Source organism: Leucoraja erinacea, chromosome 8 (genome assembly GCF_028641065.1).
Source record: "Leucoraja erinacea ecotype New England chromosome 8, Leri_hhj_1, whole genome shotgun sequence".
Lineage (NCBI taxonomy): Eukaryota > Metazoa > Chordata > Chondrichthyes > Rajiformes > Rajidae > Leucoraja > Leucoraja erinaceus.
The window spans coordinates 26,220,315-26,242,671 of record NC_073384.1 but is presented as its reverse complement, the minus strand read 5'-3'; the positions used below and the strand labels follow the sequence as shown (position 1 = coordinate 26,242,671).

General features: G+C 41.9%; 1 protein-coding gene across 1 annotated transcript in view; it reads left to right on the top strand.

Moving 5' to 3' along the window:
• The first annotated feature begins 2,344 nt into the window (after positions 1-2,344).
• The window catches only part of LOC129699453 (beta-3 adrenergic receptor), a 39,199-nt gene continuing 19,186 nt past the window's right edge, over positions 2,345-22,357 (top strand). The window contains exons 1-2 of the mRNA XM_055639263.1: positions 2,345-4,080; positions 6,811-6,971. Coding sequence (XP_055495238.1) covers positions 3,936-4,080; positions 6,811-6,971 — 306 coding nt within the window. The 5' untranslated portion in view covers positions 2,345-3,935. The remainder of the gene's footprint in view (positions 4,081-6,810; positions 6,972-22,357) is intronic.

Genomic DNA, 22,357 nt, shown 5'->3' with positions numbered 1-22,357 from the left:
CAGGGAGCATGTACAAATACAACACCAGGCATTAGGATTGAACCCAGGTATCTGCCACTGTGAGACAGCAGCTGTTATCTGCTGCACTGTGCTGCCTAAATTTAAGACTCAGTTTTTCTGCAACATTATTATACAGTATAAAATTATCCTTCGCATTCTGGCCAATACTTATTCCTCAGACAATACATAAAACATTGGGAGACTGACATTTGTGGTTACTTACTGTGTTCAAATTGGCAACTGTTTCAGCATTGTAGCACTGAGAATGCTTCAAAATTACTTCCCTGGCTTAAAGGGTTTGGGTGTCCTGACGCTGTGAAATTGTTAGGCAAGTCTTGCTTTTGAGTGCTTCTCAAATACATTTACTGAAAGCTGCCTTTATTGCCGTTGGCTACACTTGGGCACTATCCTGTGCTGTTACTGTACATGCTCACATGCCAGCTCCAGTGACAAGGTCTAATTGTCCTTCCAGAAGATAACTCCTAAAACAATGCAGTTTTGTTTCACTTTTTAAATTCACATTTGTCTGAGATAAGTTGTGCATTTTGAAGCTGTCAGTAAACTGATATCATCTTGATGAACCATTGTAAACTGAAAGATTAACCCTCTTTGTCATTCCAGTCGGTTTGATTTTGGATTTATATCCACAGCAGTTTCCATTGAGTTTTGTTTGTGAACTAATTTCACCTCTAGGAATATCCATATAATTCCCATGACTGCATCCATGCCTATTGAGGTACAAACCCCTGCAATTCCCTCCTCAAATTCATTTATTTCCTCCTTTTAAAATATTTATTAAACCCTACCTCCAGTTAATGGTTACTTATTAAGTGAATCTCCTTAAGTGGTTCGGTGTTAAATTTCTGTCTAGTTATATTCAATAGACAATAGACAATAGGTGCAGGAGTAGGCCATTCGGCCCTTCGAGCCAGCACCGCCATTTAATGTAATCATGGCTGATCATCCCCAATCAGTGCCCCGTTCCTGCCTTCTCCCCATATCCCCTGACCGCTATTTTTAAGAGCCCTATCTAGCTCTCTCTTGAAAGTATCCAGAGAACCTGCCTCCACTGCCCTCTGAGGCAGAGAATTCCACAGACTCACAGCTTTCTGTGAGTAAAAGTGTTTCCTCGTCTCCGTTCTAAATGGCTTACTCCTTATTCTTAAACTGTGGCCCCTGGTTCTGGACTCCCCCAACAACAGGAACATGTTTCCTGCCTCTAGCGTGTCCAGACCCTTAACAATTTTATATGTTTCAATGAGATTCCCTCTCATCCTTCTAAACTCCAGAGTGTACAAGCCCAGCCGCTCCATTCTCTCAACATATGACAGTTCCGCCATCCCGGGAATTAACCTGTAAACCTACGTTGCACTCCCTCAATAGCAAGAACATCCTTCCTCAAATTTGGGGACCAAAACTGCACACAATACTCACTAGGGCTCTGTACAACTGCAGAAGGACCGCTTTGCTCCTATATTCAACTCCTCTTGTTATAAAGGCCAACATGCCATTCACTTTCTTCACTGCCTGCTGTACCTGCATGCTTACTTTCATAGACTGATGAACAAGGACCCCCCCAGATCCCGTTGTACTTCCCCCTTTCCCAACTTGATGCAATTTAGATATTAATCTGCCTTCCTGCTTTTGCTACCAAAGTGGATAACCTCACATTTATCCGTATTAAACTTCATCTGCCATGCATCTGCCCACTCCCCCAACCTGTCCTAGTCATCCTGCATTCTCATAGCATTCTCATTCCTGTGACAAAACCAGGAAACACTGTAAATATTCAGGGCATAGATAGGGTGTACTTTCTCCAGGGTTAGGGAATCGAGAAGCAGAGGGCAAAGTATTAAGGTGAAAAGAGAAAGATTTATTGGAACCTAATGCGCAACATTTTCATTTATATGGCAAGACCTGCATGGAATGAGCTAGAGGCATAAATAAAAACATTTAAAATATATTTGGACAGATACATGGAAAGGAAAGGTTTAGAGGACTACATCTCAAATGCAGGAAAGTGGGACTAGCATAGATGGGCATCTTGGTCAACATGGATGGGATGGTCTCAAGGGCCTGTTTCCATGCTGCACGATGCCATGACTCAGCAGGACCACAACAATTGTGGAAAAATAAATGGAGTTAATGTTTCAGTTTGAAGAGTCTTCATCAGAATTAGGAAAGCAAAAGGAGCCACAAAAGATTTTCGAGAGAAAAAATGGGCAGCTTTATGTTTCAGTTAAAGTGTGGGAATGGATAGAAAGTCCAAAGGAAATATAGGAAGAGTGATGGGGGGGGGGGTTGGAAACGGAGTCAATATCACACCCAGCAAAATGTCCAGTTTCTTAAATTTCCCGGACAGAGAAAGGAGGAAATTTCAATATTCAATATCAATAATATAAAGTCCTGCAGTCTGAATTATGATGGATGAAGATGTGGTGGTATTCCTCAACACTCCTGTGTTGGGTCCCTTTGTAATGGAGCAGGAGGCCACAGACCAATAAGGCAGGGTGTGACTTGTATGGAACACCAATGTGGCAAGCAATGCAGAACACAAGACACAAGAAACTGTAGATGTTGCAATCCTGTTGGGGTTTTTTCAATTACTGGTAGAACCGCTGCCTCACAGTTCCAGAGACCCAGGTTCGATCCTGACCTTGGATGCTGCCTGTGTGGTGTTTGCATGTTCTCCGTGTGGCTGTGTAGGTTTTCTCCAGGTTCTCCAGTTTCCTCCCACATCCCAAAGACTTGACGATTTGCAGGTTAATTGTCTTCTGTAAAATTACCCCTAATGTGTAGGGAGTGGATGTGAAAATAGGATATCATAAAACTATTACGAATGGGTGATTGATGGTCAACGTGGCCTTGGTGGGCCGACGGGCTTGTTTCCATGCTGTATTTTTTTTTAAACTAAACTCAATGGATCAGGCAGCATTTGTGAAGGGAAATGGACAGCTGATGATTCAGATTGGACCATTTTCAGATTTGATCAGTCCCCACCGGAAACATCGCCTGTCCGTTTCCCTCCACAGATGTTGCCAAAACCCTCCAGAAAACACAGGGTTATCTTTGTGATCGGTAAAGCAATCACCCTGCCAATGTTTGGTGTTTCCCGTATAGAGGAGACCATATCAACTAGTTTGGAGGAAATGTAGGTGAATTGTGCTTTGCGGGAAGTTTCCCTAAGCGGGCTCAACCTAAAACGTCACCCATTCCTTCTCTCCAGAGAAGCTGCCTGTCCCGCTGATTTACTCCAGCATGTTTGTGTCTATCCCTAAACCATGTTGGGATATACTTCTCCGTGTCCCCTGCTTCTGCCCCCAGTCTTCCCATCCCTGTCCCAATGAATGAGAGACTTCAACCTGCCTTTCCCTTCTCTCACACATAAACTCTTCCTGAAGGTCTGGGTTTATCGTTGCCGAGCGCCGTTTCCTCTCCACACAACCTTCCAGCCTCTCCTGGCACTGGCAGATGCCGTGCGAGGGGCGGGCTGGGTGCAATCTATCAGCCTACCTTCAACACCTTTGAGTTGAAGTGTGCGTGTGAGAGAGAGAGAAAGGAGGAAGGGACGGCGGGGCGGAACGGAGCTCGGTTCATCTCAGTCGCTGCAATATTGACTTATAGAGGAACGATGAACGAGTAGAGGATGGAGCTACAAGCGGCAGGTTTAGAACACCTGGAGATCTTCTGCTTGGGACTATTGCAATTGTTTTAAAACAAGGCTAGTGTAAATAAGAGTCAGGCAATTGTCGGATTCGGGAGAGGTTGAGTCTGGGCGTGCGAATTTTGCTTTAATCCGGTGTCACTTGGTTGGAGCGAAGGCTCGGACGCCGGCTGCTGCCTGCGCTCGCTGCTCGGGACCCGGTGCCGCGGTCCGGCCATGGAGACGGTGCGGGGCTCGAACCCCGGCGCCCGCAGCCGCTGATCCCCACACGATGGATACTGGTGCCACCTCCTCGCTGTTCACGAACCTGTCCGCCGGCGGGACAGGGCACACCGTGGGCATCCGCTCTGCTTCCGTCCCGGTCAACATACTGCTGGAAACCATCATGGTCCTGATGTGTGTGGCTGCTATCACAGGTCTGGCCTGAGTAACTCGCTGCCGTGCGTGGAGTTAGCTTGTAAAACCGTGTCAGCATCAATGTAAACCCTTTAAACCGAGTCCTCCGCCTCTTCACAGACTGAGGCTGGAAATTGGCGTTAGACTCAAGCAGGTTAACATTGTGCAATAGTTTGTAGCAGGGACAAGAATCAATAAAATGTCATAAATTACCACTGAAACATCATAAACAATCATTCAGAACCTTTAATTGGTATGTCTGTGGAGATTAACCTGTATCCGTATATATATATAATATACACTGATATATTCGTGTATAAAATGTCTGCTTATGTGTACACATACACATGTGTGTATTTTATATATGTACATAAAACTAACCAAATCAATATATCCAAAGCAATTGATTCAGCAAAAATTAAACCTGAAATATTAATGCGATGGATTAATATTAGGGGTCATTGGAAAGGGAATTGGTTACTTCACAGATTCTTGTTTTTTAAGCCTTTCCACGATGCTTCAAAGACAAATGCCTTGGGATTGTTTTTACTTCATGGTTATTGTTAATGCGGTTGTGGGTTTGTTATCAGTTTGGTGGCATTTCGGCCCTCGAGGTTTAAAAGCTTCAAATCTGCTGTTATCAGTCTGATTCTCCCCCAACTGCCCCCAAATTCTGTGCTGCTCTTGAGCCAGTGTGGCAGAGTTTCAAACTGATTTCTTATTTCATTTCATGTGAAGAATGAAAAATGTCCTGGCTGCAACATTTTGAGAGACAAAATAACTTGTTTTGCCCCTAGTATTGTTTTCATTTTACTCGGAGACTGAAGTGCTTCGCTATGCCTTTGTCACTAGGATCCCCCATTCCCACCTTCCTACTTGCCCCTCTCAACTCACCTCCAGGCCAAACACCAAGACTATGTACTTACACAGGTATAGAGATCATAGCAAATACATAACTTAGGAGAAAGCCATTCAACCCGTTGCATCTGTGCTGGTTGAAAGAGCTACCCAACCAAAACGACTTGTTCTCCCCCCCCCCTACCGATCACCAAGTCTGTAGCCTGATATTCATGGCCTTTCACCAGGAGATTGGAGGTAATTAGTGTTTCTACCTCCCACTTTCTGTGAGTTCCAAATCCTCACCTTCCACTGGGTGGTGAATGTTTCCCTCATTTCCCCCCTAGCCATTTCATAATTTAATATACTCATCCGAGAGCCCCTCAGTATCCTCTTTGCAAAGCAAACAACCTTTGCATACCTAGTCTTTCTTGCCAACTAAAATTTTGCATTCCCCGCAACATCATCACAAGTCTCTGCACCCTCTCCTGTGCAATCACATCTTTCCAGTAATGTGTGACCAGTACTATATGCAGTACTCAATCTGTGGCCTCATTAATGTTGTCTATGGTTCTCTCTTTGTTTTACTTTTTGTGCCTTGGCTAATAAAAGGAACGCAACTCGAACGCCTTTCTAACTTTTTTTTGCCTGATCTATCTTTGATGTTCACTGGATATAAATTCCGTTCCACTGTTCCTCCATATCGCTCAATTTATTTTGTATTCCCTTGCCTTTCTGCACCTCTCCAAATGCATTACTTTGTACTTCTTTAGATGAAATTCAGTTTAACATTCGGCTGTTCAGCTGACTAGACCATCTCTATTTAGTGTCGGAAGCAACAGCAGATGCTGGCTTACACTGAAGATAGACACAAAATACTGTAGTAACTCAGTGGGCCAGGCACCATCTTTGGATGAAAGGAATAGGTTACATCTCAGATTGAGACCCTTCTAGGTTCTAGAATCCCATCTAGATTCTAGAAGGGCTGAGAAGGATCTAGGTTCTAGAAGGTCACGACCCAAAACGTCACCTATTCCTATTCTCGAGAGATGCTGCCTGACCTGCTGAATTACTCAGCATTGTGTGTCCATCTCTGTCTAGAATGGTTGAAAGCACACTAACAACCATACGGCCAATTTTTGTATAATTGCAATCTTCTTTATTGTGTGCCCAAATTTTATTACTATATATTAAAAGTCCAGCGAATTGAGAACAGAACCCTGTGGAACCACCAGTACCAGACTTCCTATCATAGGAATACCTATCAAACATTACCCTCTGCTTCCTGTCACTGAGCTGGCTTTAGACCTAATTTGATTGTCTCTCTCCTAGAGTCATGGGTTTAAATTTTTTTCGGATCAGAATCCCAGGTGGGACTTCATCCAAAAACCTTGCTAAAATCCACGTGGTGCATATCAAAGGCATTGTGCATCTTGTTACTACACCAAAATATTCAAACAAGTTATTTGGAGTCTAGATGTGGAGTCTAGAGCTCCTCGCTCCAGACATATACACTATTTGTGCAGGTCTAATCCAGCCTCACATGCTTTGTGCATGTCCCACTAACTCCACCCCAGCATTTATATACTCACACAGCCCAGTCACCCAATTTCAATATATCTGGGTTCTAGAGGCCGTTCCCTCCAGCGCAGTCCAGAACCTTTCTTTAGAAGGCTTGTCTAGGTCCTTTCGTACAGCTCTGGTCAAGGCATCTCCTATTCATTTTCTACCAGTCAACCTTCATTATGTAAGTTTAGTTCTAACCCTCCCCAACATCACTTCAGTTGAGAATCCCAGTGCTATTATCTGTGGGGGGAAAAAAGCTGGCTTAGTCTGTGTTTAATAATTCATCTTTAGTCCTGGATCATTACCTACACTGCTAGAAATTACTGAATGGATTTGTTTTGTTTTAGGTAACGTTCTGGTGATTGCCATTATCGCTGTGACCAAACACTTCCACTCGGTGACCTCAGTGTTTCTGGTCAATCTGGCTGTCAGTGACTGTTTGGTGGGGCTTGGAGTCATGCCATTTGTTGCCATGTCTGTGTTTTACCAGGATTGGAACAGATACAACGTGAGTGTTGCTCTGACTTTCCAATTAACATTGTGCCTCTGATGATTAAAACTAGATTGCATAGCAACATCACAATCTAGAATGGAAATAATTTATACTTGAGCATATATATTAATTCTGCATTCAACAAAACGTGTCTTTAACTAATGGAAAGGGCTTGTAGATATGAAAGGGCCATCAGTTCCCTGAGGTTGTGTAAGGCAGTGGAAGTTCAGGAATAATCTTTGACCTCTGACCATAACTCCAGAGTACAATTGTTGATTGTAATACATGGAAACCCTTCTCTTGACTGTTGATGCTAATTTTAAAACAGCAAATCTTTCAATAAATAAAAACAAATTAAGACAAAAGCAAGAAGAACAACCCGTATTTGCATGGCACCGTCAATATTAAACATACACGCTAGACGATTCTTAATAGTATTTTAAGGCAAACTTTAATATCCTGTCATATGAAACATTTGGCCAAAAGCTTAATCAAAGAACTGTGCGCAAAATGTTATCAATGGGTCCAGAACAAGGGGTTACAGTTTAAGGATAAGGGGGAAATCTTTTAGGACCGAGATGAGAATTCTCTGCCACAGAAGGTAGTTGAGGCCAGTTCATTGGCTATATTTAAGAGGGAGTTAGATGTGGCTATTGTGGCTAAAGGGATCAGGGGGTATGGAGAGAAGGCAGGTACGGGATACTGAGTTGGATGATCTGCCATGATCATATTGAATGGCGGTGCAGGCTCGAAGGGCCGAATGGCCTACTCCTGCACCTATTTTCTATGTTTCTATGTTTCCAATGGTCATTAGTGACACATGGTAGCCGCAACGCATTGTTCTCTGCCACTATTTTTTTAATATATCAAGGATGCATTTTTAAATGTTACACTTAAGCAGCGTTAAAGGTGCAGATGGAGGAAGAAGGTGATTGGGGGGAGAATTTTAGTGTATGGGGTCTTAGGAGGTGGAAAGAGTGCAAAAAAAATCTAATCGGGACTCCAGCAGGCCAGAATTGTAGGATTGAGGAACCTGGATGCTGTGGGCCAAGGAGAGATTTAGAAGGAGGTTAAATTGGTGGATCTGGATTCGGGCCTGGTTTCTAAACAATAGACCTGTGCAGCACTATTGGAAGTGAGAATTACATCTCAAAACATTTAACATACATAATCATTTTGAAGGCAAATTTGAATTGTGAATTATTTCAGTTTATTTTGAGATTATTTCAGAACAGTTGCTAAAATTCCTGGCATGCTCATTGAAAATCAGCATTCAAAGTGCCGATAATCCCGAGCGTTTGAACAGAAATAAACATGGGCAATGCTGGAATGTCAGGGAGGCACCTGTGTCTGTCTACATCCAGAAATTAACATTACATTTTTTTTTTGAATGTTCTCGTTCCTTATCAGCTGTTCTATTAGATTCCCAAAGTGCAATGCAAGAATTGGGCATTTTTAGTTACTTGTTTACAACATGTGGGCATCATTGGCAAGGATAATATTTGTGCCGCAACCTTGGTTGCCCTTGAACTAAATGGCTTATTAGACCATTCAAGAGGGCCCTTAAGAGTCGCATGCAGACCAAATCAGGTAAGCACGGCAGATGTCTTTCCCTATAGGCCATTTGTGAGCCAGATGGTTTATTTTACAACAATGGTAGTTTCACGATTACAGTTATTGATGCTGATTTAATTCCTGATTATTTAATTAACTGAATTTAAATTCCCCAGATGCCACGTTGAAACCAGAACTCATATCTCCAGACCTGTAGTTGAAGTCTATATATTAGCTGAACCATTATGCTTCTGTGCCCACAATATTACAGGGTAATAATGGATAACTGTGGTTGGGGAAAAATGGATGGTATAAGAGATTTTAAACTGCAAGCTGCTGGTGAAGGATTCAGGATTCCATGTGATAAAAACATAATTTTACTCGGTCACTATAAACTACTACCCTAGATTTTAAATGAGGCTAGTTGATAACAAAAAAAGACCTCCCATGTGTTGGAGACCCAGGTAATAAAAATGGAAATTAACTCATTCAATCATCATAAACCAGTCGTCATTCTTTGATCTATTCCTTGTATGAAAGCGCTGAGGTACAAAATATTAAATCATTGGCAGTCTTTTTTGTAACCTTGCAGTTAAATTAATCAGGATATCTTTGACAGAAATCGTTCCTGAGTCGCTAATCCAAAAGCACTTATTTTAAACCCCCCGATGTTTGCTAAATAAAGAACCTGGCAGAATTGAATTAGCATCTCCCCCCCCCAGCTTTCTACAGTAAAGATTGCAGTGTTAAAGTGAGATGTTGACAGACAGGGACTTTTGCTGATAACTGCTCTTATTCAATGAGGCTTTTAGCAAATATTTGCATTTATGTAGCACCTTTCACCATCTTCTGGATGTCTCAAAGTGCCTTGCAGCTAATGGAATCCACTGGAGGTGTGGTCAATGCAGCAGTGAAGAAATAAGTGTGTCCTTTATCCATTAAAAAATGAAATTTCTTTTCTCTCAAATTATTTGCACGGGACTCATAAAATTAGGCTGCACATAAACTCATTGCATTTGAAATGTAGTGTCTTACCTTGAATTTATAATGCATCTTGAATTCAAGACTGTAATGGGGTGTAGAAGCTTTGATTGTGCACAATTGAGTCACGGAAACAGGCCCTTCAGCCTACTTTGTCCATGGTACCTTGTCCATAGTGGGCTAGTCCCATTTGCCTGCATCTGGCCCATTGCCTTCTAAACATAGAAAATAGGTGCAGGAGTAGGCCATTCAGCCCTTCGAGCCTGCACCGCCGTTCAATATGATCATGGCTGATCATCCAACTCAGTATACTGTACCTGCCTTTTCTCCATACCCCCTGTTCCCTTTAGCCATAAGGGCCACATCTAACTCCCTCTTAAATATAGCCAATGAACTGGCCTCAACTACCTTCTGTGGCAGAGAATTCCAGAGATTCACCACTCTCTGTGTGAAAAATATTTTCCTCATCTCGGTCCTAAAAGATTTTCCCCTTACCCTTAAACTGACCCCTTGTTCTGGACTTCCCCAACATCGGGAACAACACTTCCTATCCATGTTCTGTCCAAATCACAAAAAGTTATAATTGTATCTGCTTTATAGCTTCCTCTGGCAGATACAATTCCAGATACAGACTATCTTCTGAGTGCAAAGATTGCCCCTGAGGTTCTCCTTAAATCTTTCCCTTCTTGCCTTAAGCAGATACTTACAGCAGGATATAGACTGGCTGCAGTAATGGGCGTAAAAATTGCAGATGGAGTTTAAGGGAGGTGTTGCACTTTGGGAAGTTGAATGTAAGGAGAAAGTGTATAGTTAATAACAAGACCCTTAACAGCATTGATGTGCAGAAGGATTTTGAAGTCCAAGTTCATCGCTCAATAAAGGTAGCAGCACAACGAGATGGGGTGGGTAAACAAAACAAAAGGTATGCTTGCTTTAGTTTCTAGGGGCATTGAATGTAAGAGTCAGGAAGTCATAAAGCAGCACGATAGGACTTTGGTTTGGCCGCATTTGGAGTATTGTGTGCAGTTCTAGCCTCCCTATTATAGGAAAGATCTGGAAGCTTTACAGAAGGTGCGGGGGAGGTATACCAAAATACTGCCTGGATTTGATGGTTTCAGCTGCAGGGAGAGGTTGGATAAACTTTATTGTTTACCAGAATTATGCCTGGATTAGGTGTATTAGCTACAAGGAGAAGTTGTACAAACTTGGATTTTTGCCTCTGGAAACCCGAAGGTTGAGGAGAGACCCGAAAGAGGTATACAATTATCAGAGGCATAAATAGAGTTAACAGTCAGAACCTTTTTCCCAGGGGGGAAATATCAGACAAAAGGGTAGGTAGACAAAATGCTGGAGAAACTCAGCGGGTGAGGCAGCATCTATGGAGAGAAGGAATAGGCGACGTTTCGGGTCGAGACCCTTCTTCAGACTGAGGGGTATATAGCTTTAAGGCGAAAGGAAATGTGCAGGGCAGGTTTTTTACCCAGGGTGTTTGGTTCCTGGAACGGGTTGTCAGGTGTGGTGGTGGAGGCTTTGACTTAAGTCAACATGACTTTACACTCCTGTCTGAGTTTCTAATGAGTGGGTGGGTACCACTTGTAATCTATTAATAAATACAGTGAGCAGTGATTAGATGAGATTGGTTTATTGTTATTCACACCAGGGTGCAAAGAAATTCCTTGTTCACAGAGTATACACACAGTAAATAACAAATACAACAATAAATACATTAATGAGTGCAAAACAGCAGAACAGTGCAAGATTGCAAATAAAAATCCAGGTAACAGAAAATAATATTAAAGTACAATGATGGAATACCCCAATGGGATAGAATCAAGAGTAAGAGAATGTGTTGGCACCTCTGGAAATGGGGTGTGAAAGGTGCTACTGTTTTGAAGCCCCAGCAAAGATTCTTGTTATGCAAGCCCCTTCCTTCCAACTCTTTTCTGTATCTTCTTGTAACCAGACCCCTAATCGAGTCAACAACTTAAATTCATTTCCATGACCTTTAATTTTGTTGAAAGCCTCTTTTGTGGAATTGAAATTTTTCAAACGTCATCCAGTTGTTTCTTTGCCCTTGCTGCTTTGTCCGTTTCACATTTTGATCTCTTTATGGGGAAAGAGAATACCAGTCCCAATATTACTTTTTACTATTATGTGGCCCCTTGTCATTTGATGTAATAAATATTGAGATTGATAGATTTGTTTGTAGAGCAGGAAGGGAAATGGAGACAAAGTCGCAGAATATGCTTTGTGGAGTCATATAACATAGAAACTGGCCCTTCTGCCCATTGCTTTCATGCCGACCATCAAATATCCTTCTATATTAATCTCATTTACCAGGACTTGATAATATTACATACATTGGTGGCTCAAATGCTTCTTAAATATGGTGAGTCTCTGCCGGCAATAGTTTCCAGAGGTCAACCATCCTCTTAGTTAAAAACCTTTCTCATTAGGTCCCCTCTGAACCTTATTCCTTGCCAAAATCTATGCCTTTTGATGGCAGGCTGGAACATTGATCAAATCACATCAAGAGTACTCCTTATTTAAGGGAGGAGGTGAGGCAGTTTATAGGAGGTTTCATAACCTGCTGCCTGGCAATAGGAAAGGTTGACCGGGCTAGGCTGTATTTACTGGAGTTTAGAAAAGTGAGAGATAACTTGGTTGAAATGCATAAAAGATACAGATGTTTCCTCTTGCAGGAGCATCCAGAACTAGGAGGTTTCTGTTTAAATATAAGGAGTCATCCATTTAAGATTGACTGTCAGATACCTATTTCCTCTAATTCCTTTGCAGCCTGCCAATGTCAGTGTTAAATATATGTGGCTGAGCTGTGACTAATAAATGTGGCTGAGCTGTCCTGGTCAGAGAATTTATACACGCACATGAATAAAGAAGACCTCAACTGATTTCTAAAAGGTGGTTTTAGATAATGGGTGAAAGGAGGGAGACTGTTTGCACTATCAAATGGTACCAGGGCAAACTAGATAAAGAGGATGGGAAGAAAAGGCTTTTATATAAACGGTGGTATTGATGTAGAACCCAGTGCCTGGAGGGGTGGTCGATACAGACTTAATTTGGGCTTGCAAGAGGGAGCTAAATAAATGCTGGAGGGCAAAGAGCAAAGGAACATTGCTGACTCTCTGAGGAGCTGGCATAGACTCAATGTGCCAGATGGCTCCTTTCTGTGTCTTAATAATTCTAGGGGTGCAGTTAACCTGTTATTCTGGGACAATGGCTCCAGCCTGAGGAAACAGCTGTAGATCCTTTCATTGGAAGCAGCTCAGGCTTATAACACAGTGTGTGTGTAGGCCAGATTTACTTAGTCCTACTTCACAGGATAAGTTCCTTAAGGGCCTGTCCCACGAGCATGCAACCTGCATGCGGCAAGCGCGACCAAACCGAAAGCGGGGGCCGCGCGGAGGTTGAGTGATCCCCGTACAGGGCCGGTCTCACCAGCACGCGCCTGCATACGGCAAGCGCGACCAAACCGGAAGCGGGGGCCGCGCGGAGGTCGAGTGAGTGACGTGAAGTTCGAGTTGGGATAAGTTATTTTTGTTGATAAATAAATTTGTATTGATTTTCAATGACAATGAAGGATACTTTGACTTTACTTTGACTGCTACAAATACTTACACAGTGAAGGAAATGCAGCGTTTAGGTTCAAGATTGATTGTTGACATAGGAGGCAGGAATTTGATGGCGTGGTGGCTCAGTTAACCAACCAACAAAGCTGAGGCACATACAGACAGTGTGCAAGCTCCATGCTCCATACAAAACAGAGCAAGGCCATTTTGCCCATCAAGTTTATGCTGGCATGCAGAATAATTCTATTCTCCAACAATTTTTCCTTTACCTATTTTCCCCACATTCCCATCAATTCCCTGCAGACAAGTATTCAGCAGGTGAGGCAGCATGTGTGGAGATAAAGTTAATATTTTTGTTATAATCTTTTATTAGCACTCGGAAGAGTGAGTTAACAGGCACATTTTATTTTGCAATGACACAGTGGTGCAGCGGTAGAGTTGCTGCCTTACAGCGCCAGATACCTTGGATCGATCCTGACTATGGGTACAGTCTGTACAGAGTTTGTACATTCTCCCTGTGACCGCGTTGGTTTTCTCCGGGTGCTCCGGTTTTCTCCCACACTCCAAAGGCGTACAGGTTTGTAGGTTAATTAGCTTCTGTCGATAGTAAATTGTTCCTTGAGTGTAGGATGGTGCTAGTGTATGGGGTGATCACCGGTCAGCACAGACTCAGTGGGCTGAACGGCCTGTTTCCATGCTGTATCTCTAAAGTTAAGGAAGTGGAATAAGGTGGAGAGAACAAAGGGAATATCTGTGATAAGATATAGATCCAAAAGTTTAAAATCTGCAAAATTGGTTTTCGTGATGCTATATATCCGATAAACTATGTTGTCGCATTAATGCTAGGATAATGTTTTCTAGTCCAAAATGGTTTTTTTTTAAACAAAAGCAGATTATTTTTGTCTCATTCTCATATTGAGGTTTTTGTGATCCATTCTGACAGATGGTTAGGACGAGGTGGGGGGGTAAGGCAGAAATTATGATAGTTCCATTATAACCGATAAGTTCAATAATAATTTCACACAAAGCACTACATTAAATAAGCTTTCACATGCATTCATGAGATGCTTGCAATATCTGAGGGCTTGATTCTCCACAAAGGAGATCATACCTTTTGTCTTGTTTTCATCTGTTTTATTTTGTAAATTAGTCATTCTGATTTCCAGCAGTATGGCTTTAATACAAACAGTCTTTTCTTAAAAATTATTTATTTGTGTCTGGTTACAGGTCCCTGTAGATTATGTTGACTCTTTCCATTTACACTCCCCCTTCCAGTTTCATATGCTACATAGCTAACCTGTCACCATAATCAAAGCAATCCTACATCTCCTTTTCAATAGACAATAGACAATAGGTGCAGGACCTGTATGGCCCTTCGAGCCAGCACCGCCATTCAATGTGATCATGGCTGATCATCCCCAATTAGTACCCCGTTCTTGCCTTCTCCCCATATCTCCTGACTGCTATTTCTAAGAGCTCTATCTAGCTCTCTCTTGAAAGCATCCAGAGAACCTGTCTCCACCGCCCTCTGAGGCAGAGAATTCCAGAGACTCACAACGTTGTGAGAAAAAGTGTTTCCTCGTCTCCGTTCTAAATGGCTTACTCCTTATTCTTAAACTGTGGCCCCTGGTTCTGGACTCTCCCAACATTGGGAACATGTTTCCTGCCTCTAGCGTGTCCAAACCCTTTACAATTTTCTAGGAACAACTTTATCAATGCTGATTTCCTTTGAAACTTTGACACAGAAAGGCATCTGAGTGAGTTATAAACCCAGCAGTGTAATCCCCACTGTGTCACAATAACTTACATGTACACACATAAACAACAATCTTTTATGTATCCTTTATATATATATATATATATATATATCTATATTACTAAATCTCTGATCTTGACCGCTTTTGGCCTACTGTGCTGCGATTTCCAACAGAACAGCGCCACCTACGGCCGTCATTTTTGGCCACCTCGCCCAGAGCCCCCCTCCGCCTTACGGGTGCGGAGGATTTTTCCCATCGATGACAATCAGAGAGATATTAATGTTTTTTAAAAAGTCACCATTCTCTCTGCTGCCCCTGCTGGAGGGAGGGGGAGGGACTATAAAACCAGGAAGTGGTGTGCCTCACTCACTCTCTGCAAGATGGATGAAGCCAAGGATCACGTCTCTGAGCTCTGAATAACGTTGAACAAATGTCTACACAACTGTGAGTACCCTTAATGTGGTTTGAAAATGAAAATATGGTTTGTTTGAAGTAAAAAGGTACTGCCTGCAAATGGTTGTTTGGCTGCTTTGGCTTGAAGTTGAAAGGCACTACTTACTGCAAGTGGTGGCTTGGGTGCTTTGGCTTGAAGTTGAAAGGCACTACTTACTGCAAATGGCGGTTTGGATGCTTTGGCTTGAAGTTAAAAGGCACTACTGCAAATGCACTTCCTGTTTGCACTGTATATTGATTTTAGATAAAACGCTACACTTACGGCTGTGATTTTTGGCCATCTTACTCAGTCCCCCCTCTGCTGAGCAGATGCAGAGAATTCTTCCCATCAATGAAAAATAAAAGTGTTATTAGTGTTTAAAAAATGTTGAGAATCTCTCTCCTGTCAGTCACGCACTGAAAGCCACACCTTTTCTGGTGGGAGGGGGAGGGGTTATAAAACCCGGAAGTGTGGGTGTGGCTCAGTTTCTGCATGATGGGGGAGGGAGAGGTCATGACTCTGTCTGAGCTGTGAATCAACTGAACACACTGAATGTCTACTGAACTGTGAGTTTTGTGTGGTTTTATGGTGGTTTCACCCTGCGTGAAATGGTATGAAGCTGCATTTGAATTTGGTGGCATTGGACCCTGCTTGAAGTGGAATAAAACTGCACTGAATTTGGTGGCCTTGCACCCTGCTGAAAGTGGTATGAAACTGCACTTGTATTTGGTGGCCTTGGATCCAGCTTGAAGTGGTATGAAACTGCACTTGAATTTGGCGGCCTTGCACCCTGTTTGAAGTGGTTGGAAACTGCACTTGAATTCGGTGGCCTTGCACCCTGCTCATAGTGGTAAGAAACTGCACTTGAATTTGGTGGCCTTGAACCCTGCTTGAAATGGTAGGAACATGGATTTGAATTTGGTGGACTTGCACCCTGCTTGAAATGGTAGGAACATGGATTTGAATTTGGTGGACTTGCATCCTGCTTGAAATGGAATTTCAAGGAATAGTCATGAGTCAACTGCCAGCCCACCAGCCGTGAGTGAGCTGCCAGCAGATCAGGCTTGAGGGACTGAGCTGCCACCCCAAGAACCCATACCAGTGCTCCAGAAAGCCCCCCCACTGGCCACCAATATTGGAATTGGTGGAGAGGTGGAATATTGCGTCGGGGGACCAGCCCTCCCGTGTGAACATGGGACCCAACGGGTCCCACTTAGTCTAGTATATATATATACACCTTTGTATGCACTATATATATAAGTCATTTATATACATAAATTTTTATATGTTAATTTTATATCATATACTATAATTATAAATTATAAGATAGACAAAAATGCTGGTGAAACTCAGCGGGTGAGGCCGAGAGAAGGAATCGCTGTCGTTTCGGGTCGAGACCCTTCTTCAGACTGATGTCAGGGTGGGGGAGGGAAAGAAAGGAAGAGGTGGAGACAGTAGGCTTGTGGGAGAGCTGGGAAGGGGGAGGGGAAGAAGTGAAAAACCAAGGACTACCTGAAATTGGAGAAGTCAATGTTCATGCCGCTGGGGTGTATCTCCATAGATGCTGCCTACCTGCTGAGTTTCTCCAGTATTTTTGTCTACCTTCGATTTTTCCAGCATCAGCAGTTCTTTCTTAAACATATAAATTATAACATGTGTTTTTTCTAAAACATTTATATCCTTAAAAATAAATTCTTAAAATCATAAGAAAATCATCTCTGCAGTTCACAACAGAGGTAGGAGTTTGTGTGCCTTGTTTGTAAAATGTAACAAGGACAAAAGGAAAAGGCAGCTCTCTGTAAAATTCTGAGCCTTACCTGTGTTGTTGAGAACATATTGATCGTCAGTAAGAAAAGATCAGGTTCTCAGGAACCTTGCACACAATCACATGTGGAGGAGTTAGAATTTAAATTTCTCAAGATCAATAAGTAGATACCTGCGGAGGAGGACAGGGATTTCATGTACATGCAGACTGGGACAGAACTGTAAATCCCCTTCTTTAGAAGTGGGTTGATGGCTTTATTCCAGCTAAAATCACAGGGATAGGTTCCTGTATGATTTCACGATTGAAACCTGAATTTACATAGTATCCTAAATTTACATAGTATCCTAAACCCAGTTTGTTGCTTTTTAATCAGATTTAAAACGGGTAAAGAGGCAGGTTTTAAGGATTGGTGAGCAGCTGAGAGTTTAGGGGACAAATTCACAGGTTGGATCCAGGTTGTCAGAGGCATGAGGACAAAGTTGAAGGAATAGAGGATATTACGAGAACTATCAGCAAGATCATTAAGATGGATAAATCCACAGGGCCTTAAGGGCCTGTCCCACTTGCCGATTTTTTTTCGGCGACTGCCGGCGTCATATCAGGGTCTCCAAATGATTTTGGACATTTCAAAATCTAGCAGCGAGAAAAGAAATGTCGCGACACTTGAAAAACACCGCGTGTCAATACGTCATCACGCTGCACCATGCCGCAAATTTTTCGGTGATGCCGGCAATCGCCAAAAAAATCGGCAAGTGAGACAGGCCCTTAACGGGATCTATCCCAGGTTATTGAGAAAAGCAAGAGAGGAGATTGGAGGTGCCTTTCCAGATACTTCAGTCTAGTTTAACTAGTGTGGACTCGTGGTGATCAGGGTGGAGTAATTTGTACATAGATTTTGTACTAAAATGTCTCTTAATTATCCCATAATTATGCCATTGTGAGGGAACAACAGACCTTAGATCTGATCCATTAGTTAAAGGATTACTTTGCTGAACATGCTGCTTTTGTTTTATTTTTTTATCATGAACGTATTAATTTATAACCTAACTAGGTCAGCTCCTTATCAGTAAATTAGCTAATGACTGAATCACATAACTTGACAGATGAAATGAGGGATATTCCACATGATGAGGTCACTGATTGTAGTGGAATATTATTCTCCTGGTGCTTCCGGCCCCCATTGCCTTATTGATTAATTGTCTGATCTATTTTGAATCCCATTTAGCACACAACACAGTGGAGGGCAGCCAAGTTTAGAGACTTTAGGTCCGTATGGATAATGCGATGGTCACTCCTGGCAGTAATGTCATGGACATATGTACTGGCAATGGATGGTTTGTGGAGATAAGGTTAAGTAATAGGTTTGCTCACAGCATGCCACACAGCCGATCTAATAGTCAGGACTCGGCTAGTTTGGTGGTAATAGCGATCTTCTCTTGGCATGGGATACTTAAAATCCCCAATTTTTTTACCCTTGATTCTCAGTGCTTCATCTAAGTGCAGTTTCGATTGAAGGACAGAAGGGAATGGAGGGTTATGGTATGAGTGCAGGCAGGTGGGACTAAGGGAAAAACGTTGTTCGGCACGGACTTGTAGGGCCGAGATGGCCTGTTTCCGTGCTGTAATTGTTATATGGGTATATGGAATGGCTGCTTTAAATTAAAATACCTCCACATGTGCAGCATGGGCAAGAACACATACCTTGTGGGTCCCACAACACTGCGCAGAAGTTCAGGGGATCATGAGGGAATCTGAGGCAGGTTCGGTCAGGGCTACGGGTGGAATTGTAAAGACAACCTCGGAGAGAACTGCCCACAGGGCTGTACCTTTCCAACTGGATGACGAAAACCTAGGATCAAATCTCCTGCCTTTCAACCCAAGGTAGCACAAACCTCAGAGGTGACCCAGAGGATGAAAGAGAAATACAAATGGATCTTATGATAATGTGAACTACATTATCTTATGATCATGTGAAAAACAACCCTCTTCCCATCCTTTCTGCGCAAGTTGCAGAATCATAACCTTAGCTCCCTCCAATGGCTCAAATTATTATCACAGATTCCAATAATATCATATGATGTACAAAACTGATTCCGTTTGATACGATGCACTGGATTTTATTTCCGCTGGTATATCACAGCAACCTACACTGCATTGGCAAGTCTGAATTCCATCCAATACCCCCACACCCAATGGTAAATCGTTATATGCTTCAAGTATTTGTTCTGCCAATATGTCCAAATACTGCGTTGAATTACTGTGTTGAAAAATTATTCAATAACATTTAAATTGTTTGCCGCAAGTAAGAATAGCAAATATCACTTCAGATAAACAAGTTCAGAGTGAGGAAACATCTCCTAATCCGATTTTACACAGCCATCATCTAAAGCATGCTCACTTCATCAATAACAGTCTGGTACAGCAGTTTAGACACTCACTCCCGTAATAAATTACAGCGCATTGTCAACAAAGCATCCAAAATCATCAGCACACCCCTCCCATCAATAGAATCACTCAATCTCAAATGGTCCGTGTCAAGGGTGAAGAAAATCATTTCTGATCCCTCCCACCCAGCTCACCACATCTTCCACCTGCTGCCGTCAGGAAGGCGCTACAGCTCACTGCCCGCCAAAACATCACGATTTAAAAACAGTTTCTATCCACATGCAATTCGAATTCTGAACACCCTATGACAACATCACATAGCCACCTCGTGCATGTACTGTATACTGTATGTTGTTGTGTTTTTATGTTATGTTTGACAGGAATCAGCCTATTGTATAACATCCTGTACTGAACCTGAATTCCACCATCTTGACTGTGTGGTCATTAAATAATCTAATCTTAATCTAATCTATTGATAAATTGCATCTCTTCCCACATTGATTATCTGTTGTGGTTTAATTTATTGTACCAGTAAGTAGTCTTGGGTCAGATGATATTTTAGCCAATAGAGTCTGTGCAACACCACTTTATATCAGGAAAATTAGTCTCGAAAAATTCGAATTATGTAGTTATACAGCATGGAAATAGATCAATTTGCCCAGATGCTAATGAAGGGTTCATTCTGTGTACAGATGTTCTCTGACCCATTGAGTTCCTTCAATGTGTAGTTTTTTGCTTAGGTTGTCATATTGGGTGACTTTCCCAATGTTGACTGGGATTTGCTTTATGCATCCAAGAGATTTTCCTAAAATAATACGGATAGTCCAATTCTAGGAGGGGCCACAGTGATCCTTGAATTGGGAATGAGTCTGGCCAAGTGACTGATGTTCCAGTGCAAGAGCATTTTGGGAACAGTGATCACAACTCCCTAGGTTTTCAGATAGTTATGAATAAGCATAAACCTGGAGTTTTGGGGGGAAAGTACTGAATTAGGGAAAGGATAGTTACATTATTACGCAGAAGCTAGGGAGAATAAATTGGGAGCAACTATTATTGGATAAATCTACATCAGAGATGTGGAAGTTGTTTGAAGGCCTGCTGATTAGAGTTCAGAACCAGCTTGTACCAATAAGGAGAAGGATGGACGAGCTTGTTCTGATAGGAGAAGAATGGCAAGTTGATGGCAAGGCTTTGGATAACCAGAGAAGTTCTAAATTTGGTCAAAAAGAAAATGGCAGCATATGTAGAATTTAGGAAAATGAAATCAGACAGGGCCTTTGAGGATTATAAAGCAAGCAGGAAAAAAATCAAGCAGACAATTAGACGAGCTAAAAAGAGGTATAGATTGTCACAGGCAAATCAGTTTAAAGAAAATCCAAAGGCTTTTCATGTGCACTATAAAAGCAAGAGAGTAACCAGAGAAAAGGTAGGACCATTAAAGGATAAAAGAGGGAAATTATGATTGGAGTCAGAGGATGTAGGCGAGGTACTAAAGAAGTACTTTGCATTAAGATTTCCCAAAGAGAAAAAGAGGAGTGACTTTGCATTAAGACCCTTTACCCCCAAAGAGAAAGAGTGGTGTTGAGTCTCTTGTGAGTATTAATTGCAGGGTATATTGATTATAGCCCCTGTTTAGGCCCTGCAGATAACATTTTTTTGCAGGGATGCTGAAAAGTTTTTACTTTTTTTAGACTTTCTCTGGAGGTTATTGCAGTGGTCATGGGTCTCTTGATAGGCTAGTAATTAATTGCTGAATATAAATCCCCCCAGACAAGGCCTGTAGCAATGGATCAATGTTCAAAAGAGATTTTTATTGAGATTTATCCCATCAGATAAAGGCAAAAGAGGATTTGAGTATATCCAAGTATGTTGGCCATTTTTACTCGGAAATTAGCATCTTGTTCCCTATTAAGACATTACAAAAAAGGGAAGTACAGATAAGGAAAATTAACATTTTTTCCATGTTGCAGCAAATAATTCACTCGAAGGATGCTGAACCAGGCAGTTTTGTTCAATTACTTTTTTTAGACTTTCTCTGGGATGGGAAGCGCTGGTTTAGAATTGCAGTGGATTAGATCAAATGAAAAATACTGATATAAAAAGCCCAAAGCGAACTACTCGTTTCTAGAACATAACAGGCTATCCAAGAAGCTGGTCAGTGATTGGGAAAGCTGAATATTTAAATTTCCCCCCAGAAGGACAAGGAATGCAGAGGTTAAATGTTTTGTAACATACCTACTGGTAGTTATCCTGGCTAAAATTTAGTTTGTCACAGATTCTGTAAGCAACCTGACAAGTGCGAGTCTAGTTTCCATTTAAGATATTCCTATCTGGCTAAAATAGTAGTTACCTGTCCCAATGTTTCCTTATCTGTATCAACGTTAAATGTTATCCAAAAAAGTATCTGTGATGTGCTTTCCAAAGTTTAATTCCATCAGGTGTACAAATGCAAGTTGTTATTATAAAGACATGAAGTTGCATTTTTATAGAGGTTTTTGTGAACTTAGGCCAACTAGAAAATACAGTCCCCATTATAGTGATTTGTTGAATTTCAAGAGCTTCCGTGCACTAAGACATTAAGTAATTCCAAAGGTTTATTTTATCCAAAACCATGTGATATGCTTTATTTCTCACCTTCATTGAGAAATGAATTTTGCAATTCAAAACTCTGGCAAAAGCATATTTAGATGATTGGTCAGAGATAGACAGGAAGGACATGTTGGTCATGGAAAATGTGCATTGTAGATTCACCAGATATGAAATCTGGCTGGAAGAGTTAATTAGGATGTAGGGATTCGGAACAGCAAACAATCTGCTGGAGGAAGTTGCACGAGGACCAGAGCTGGGAACTGAATATTCAAGGGTATACATCCTATCAAAAAGGCAGACAGGTAGGCAGAGGGGGTGGGGTAGCTCTGTTGGTGAGGAATGAAATTCAG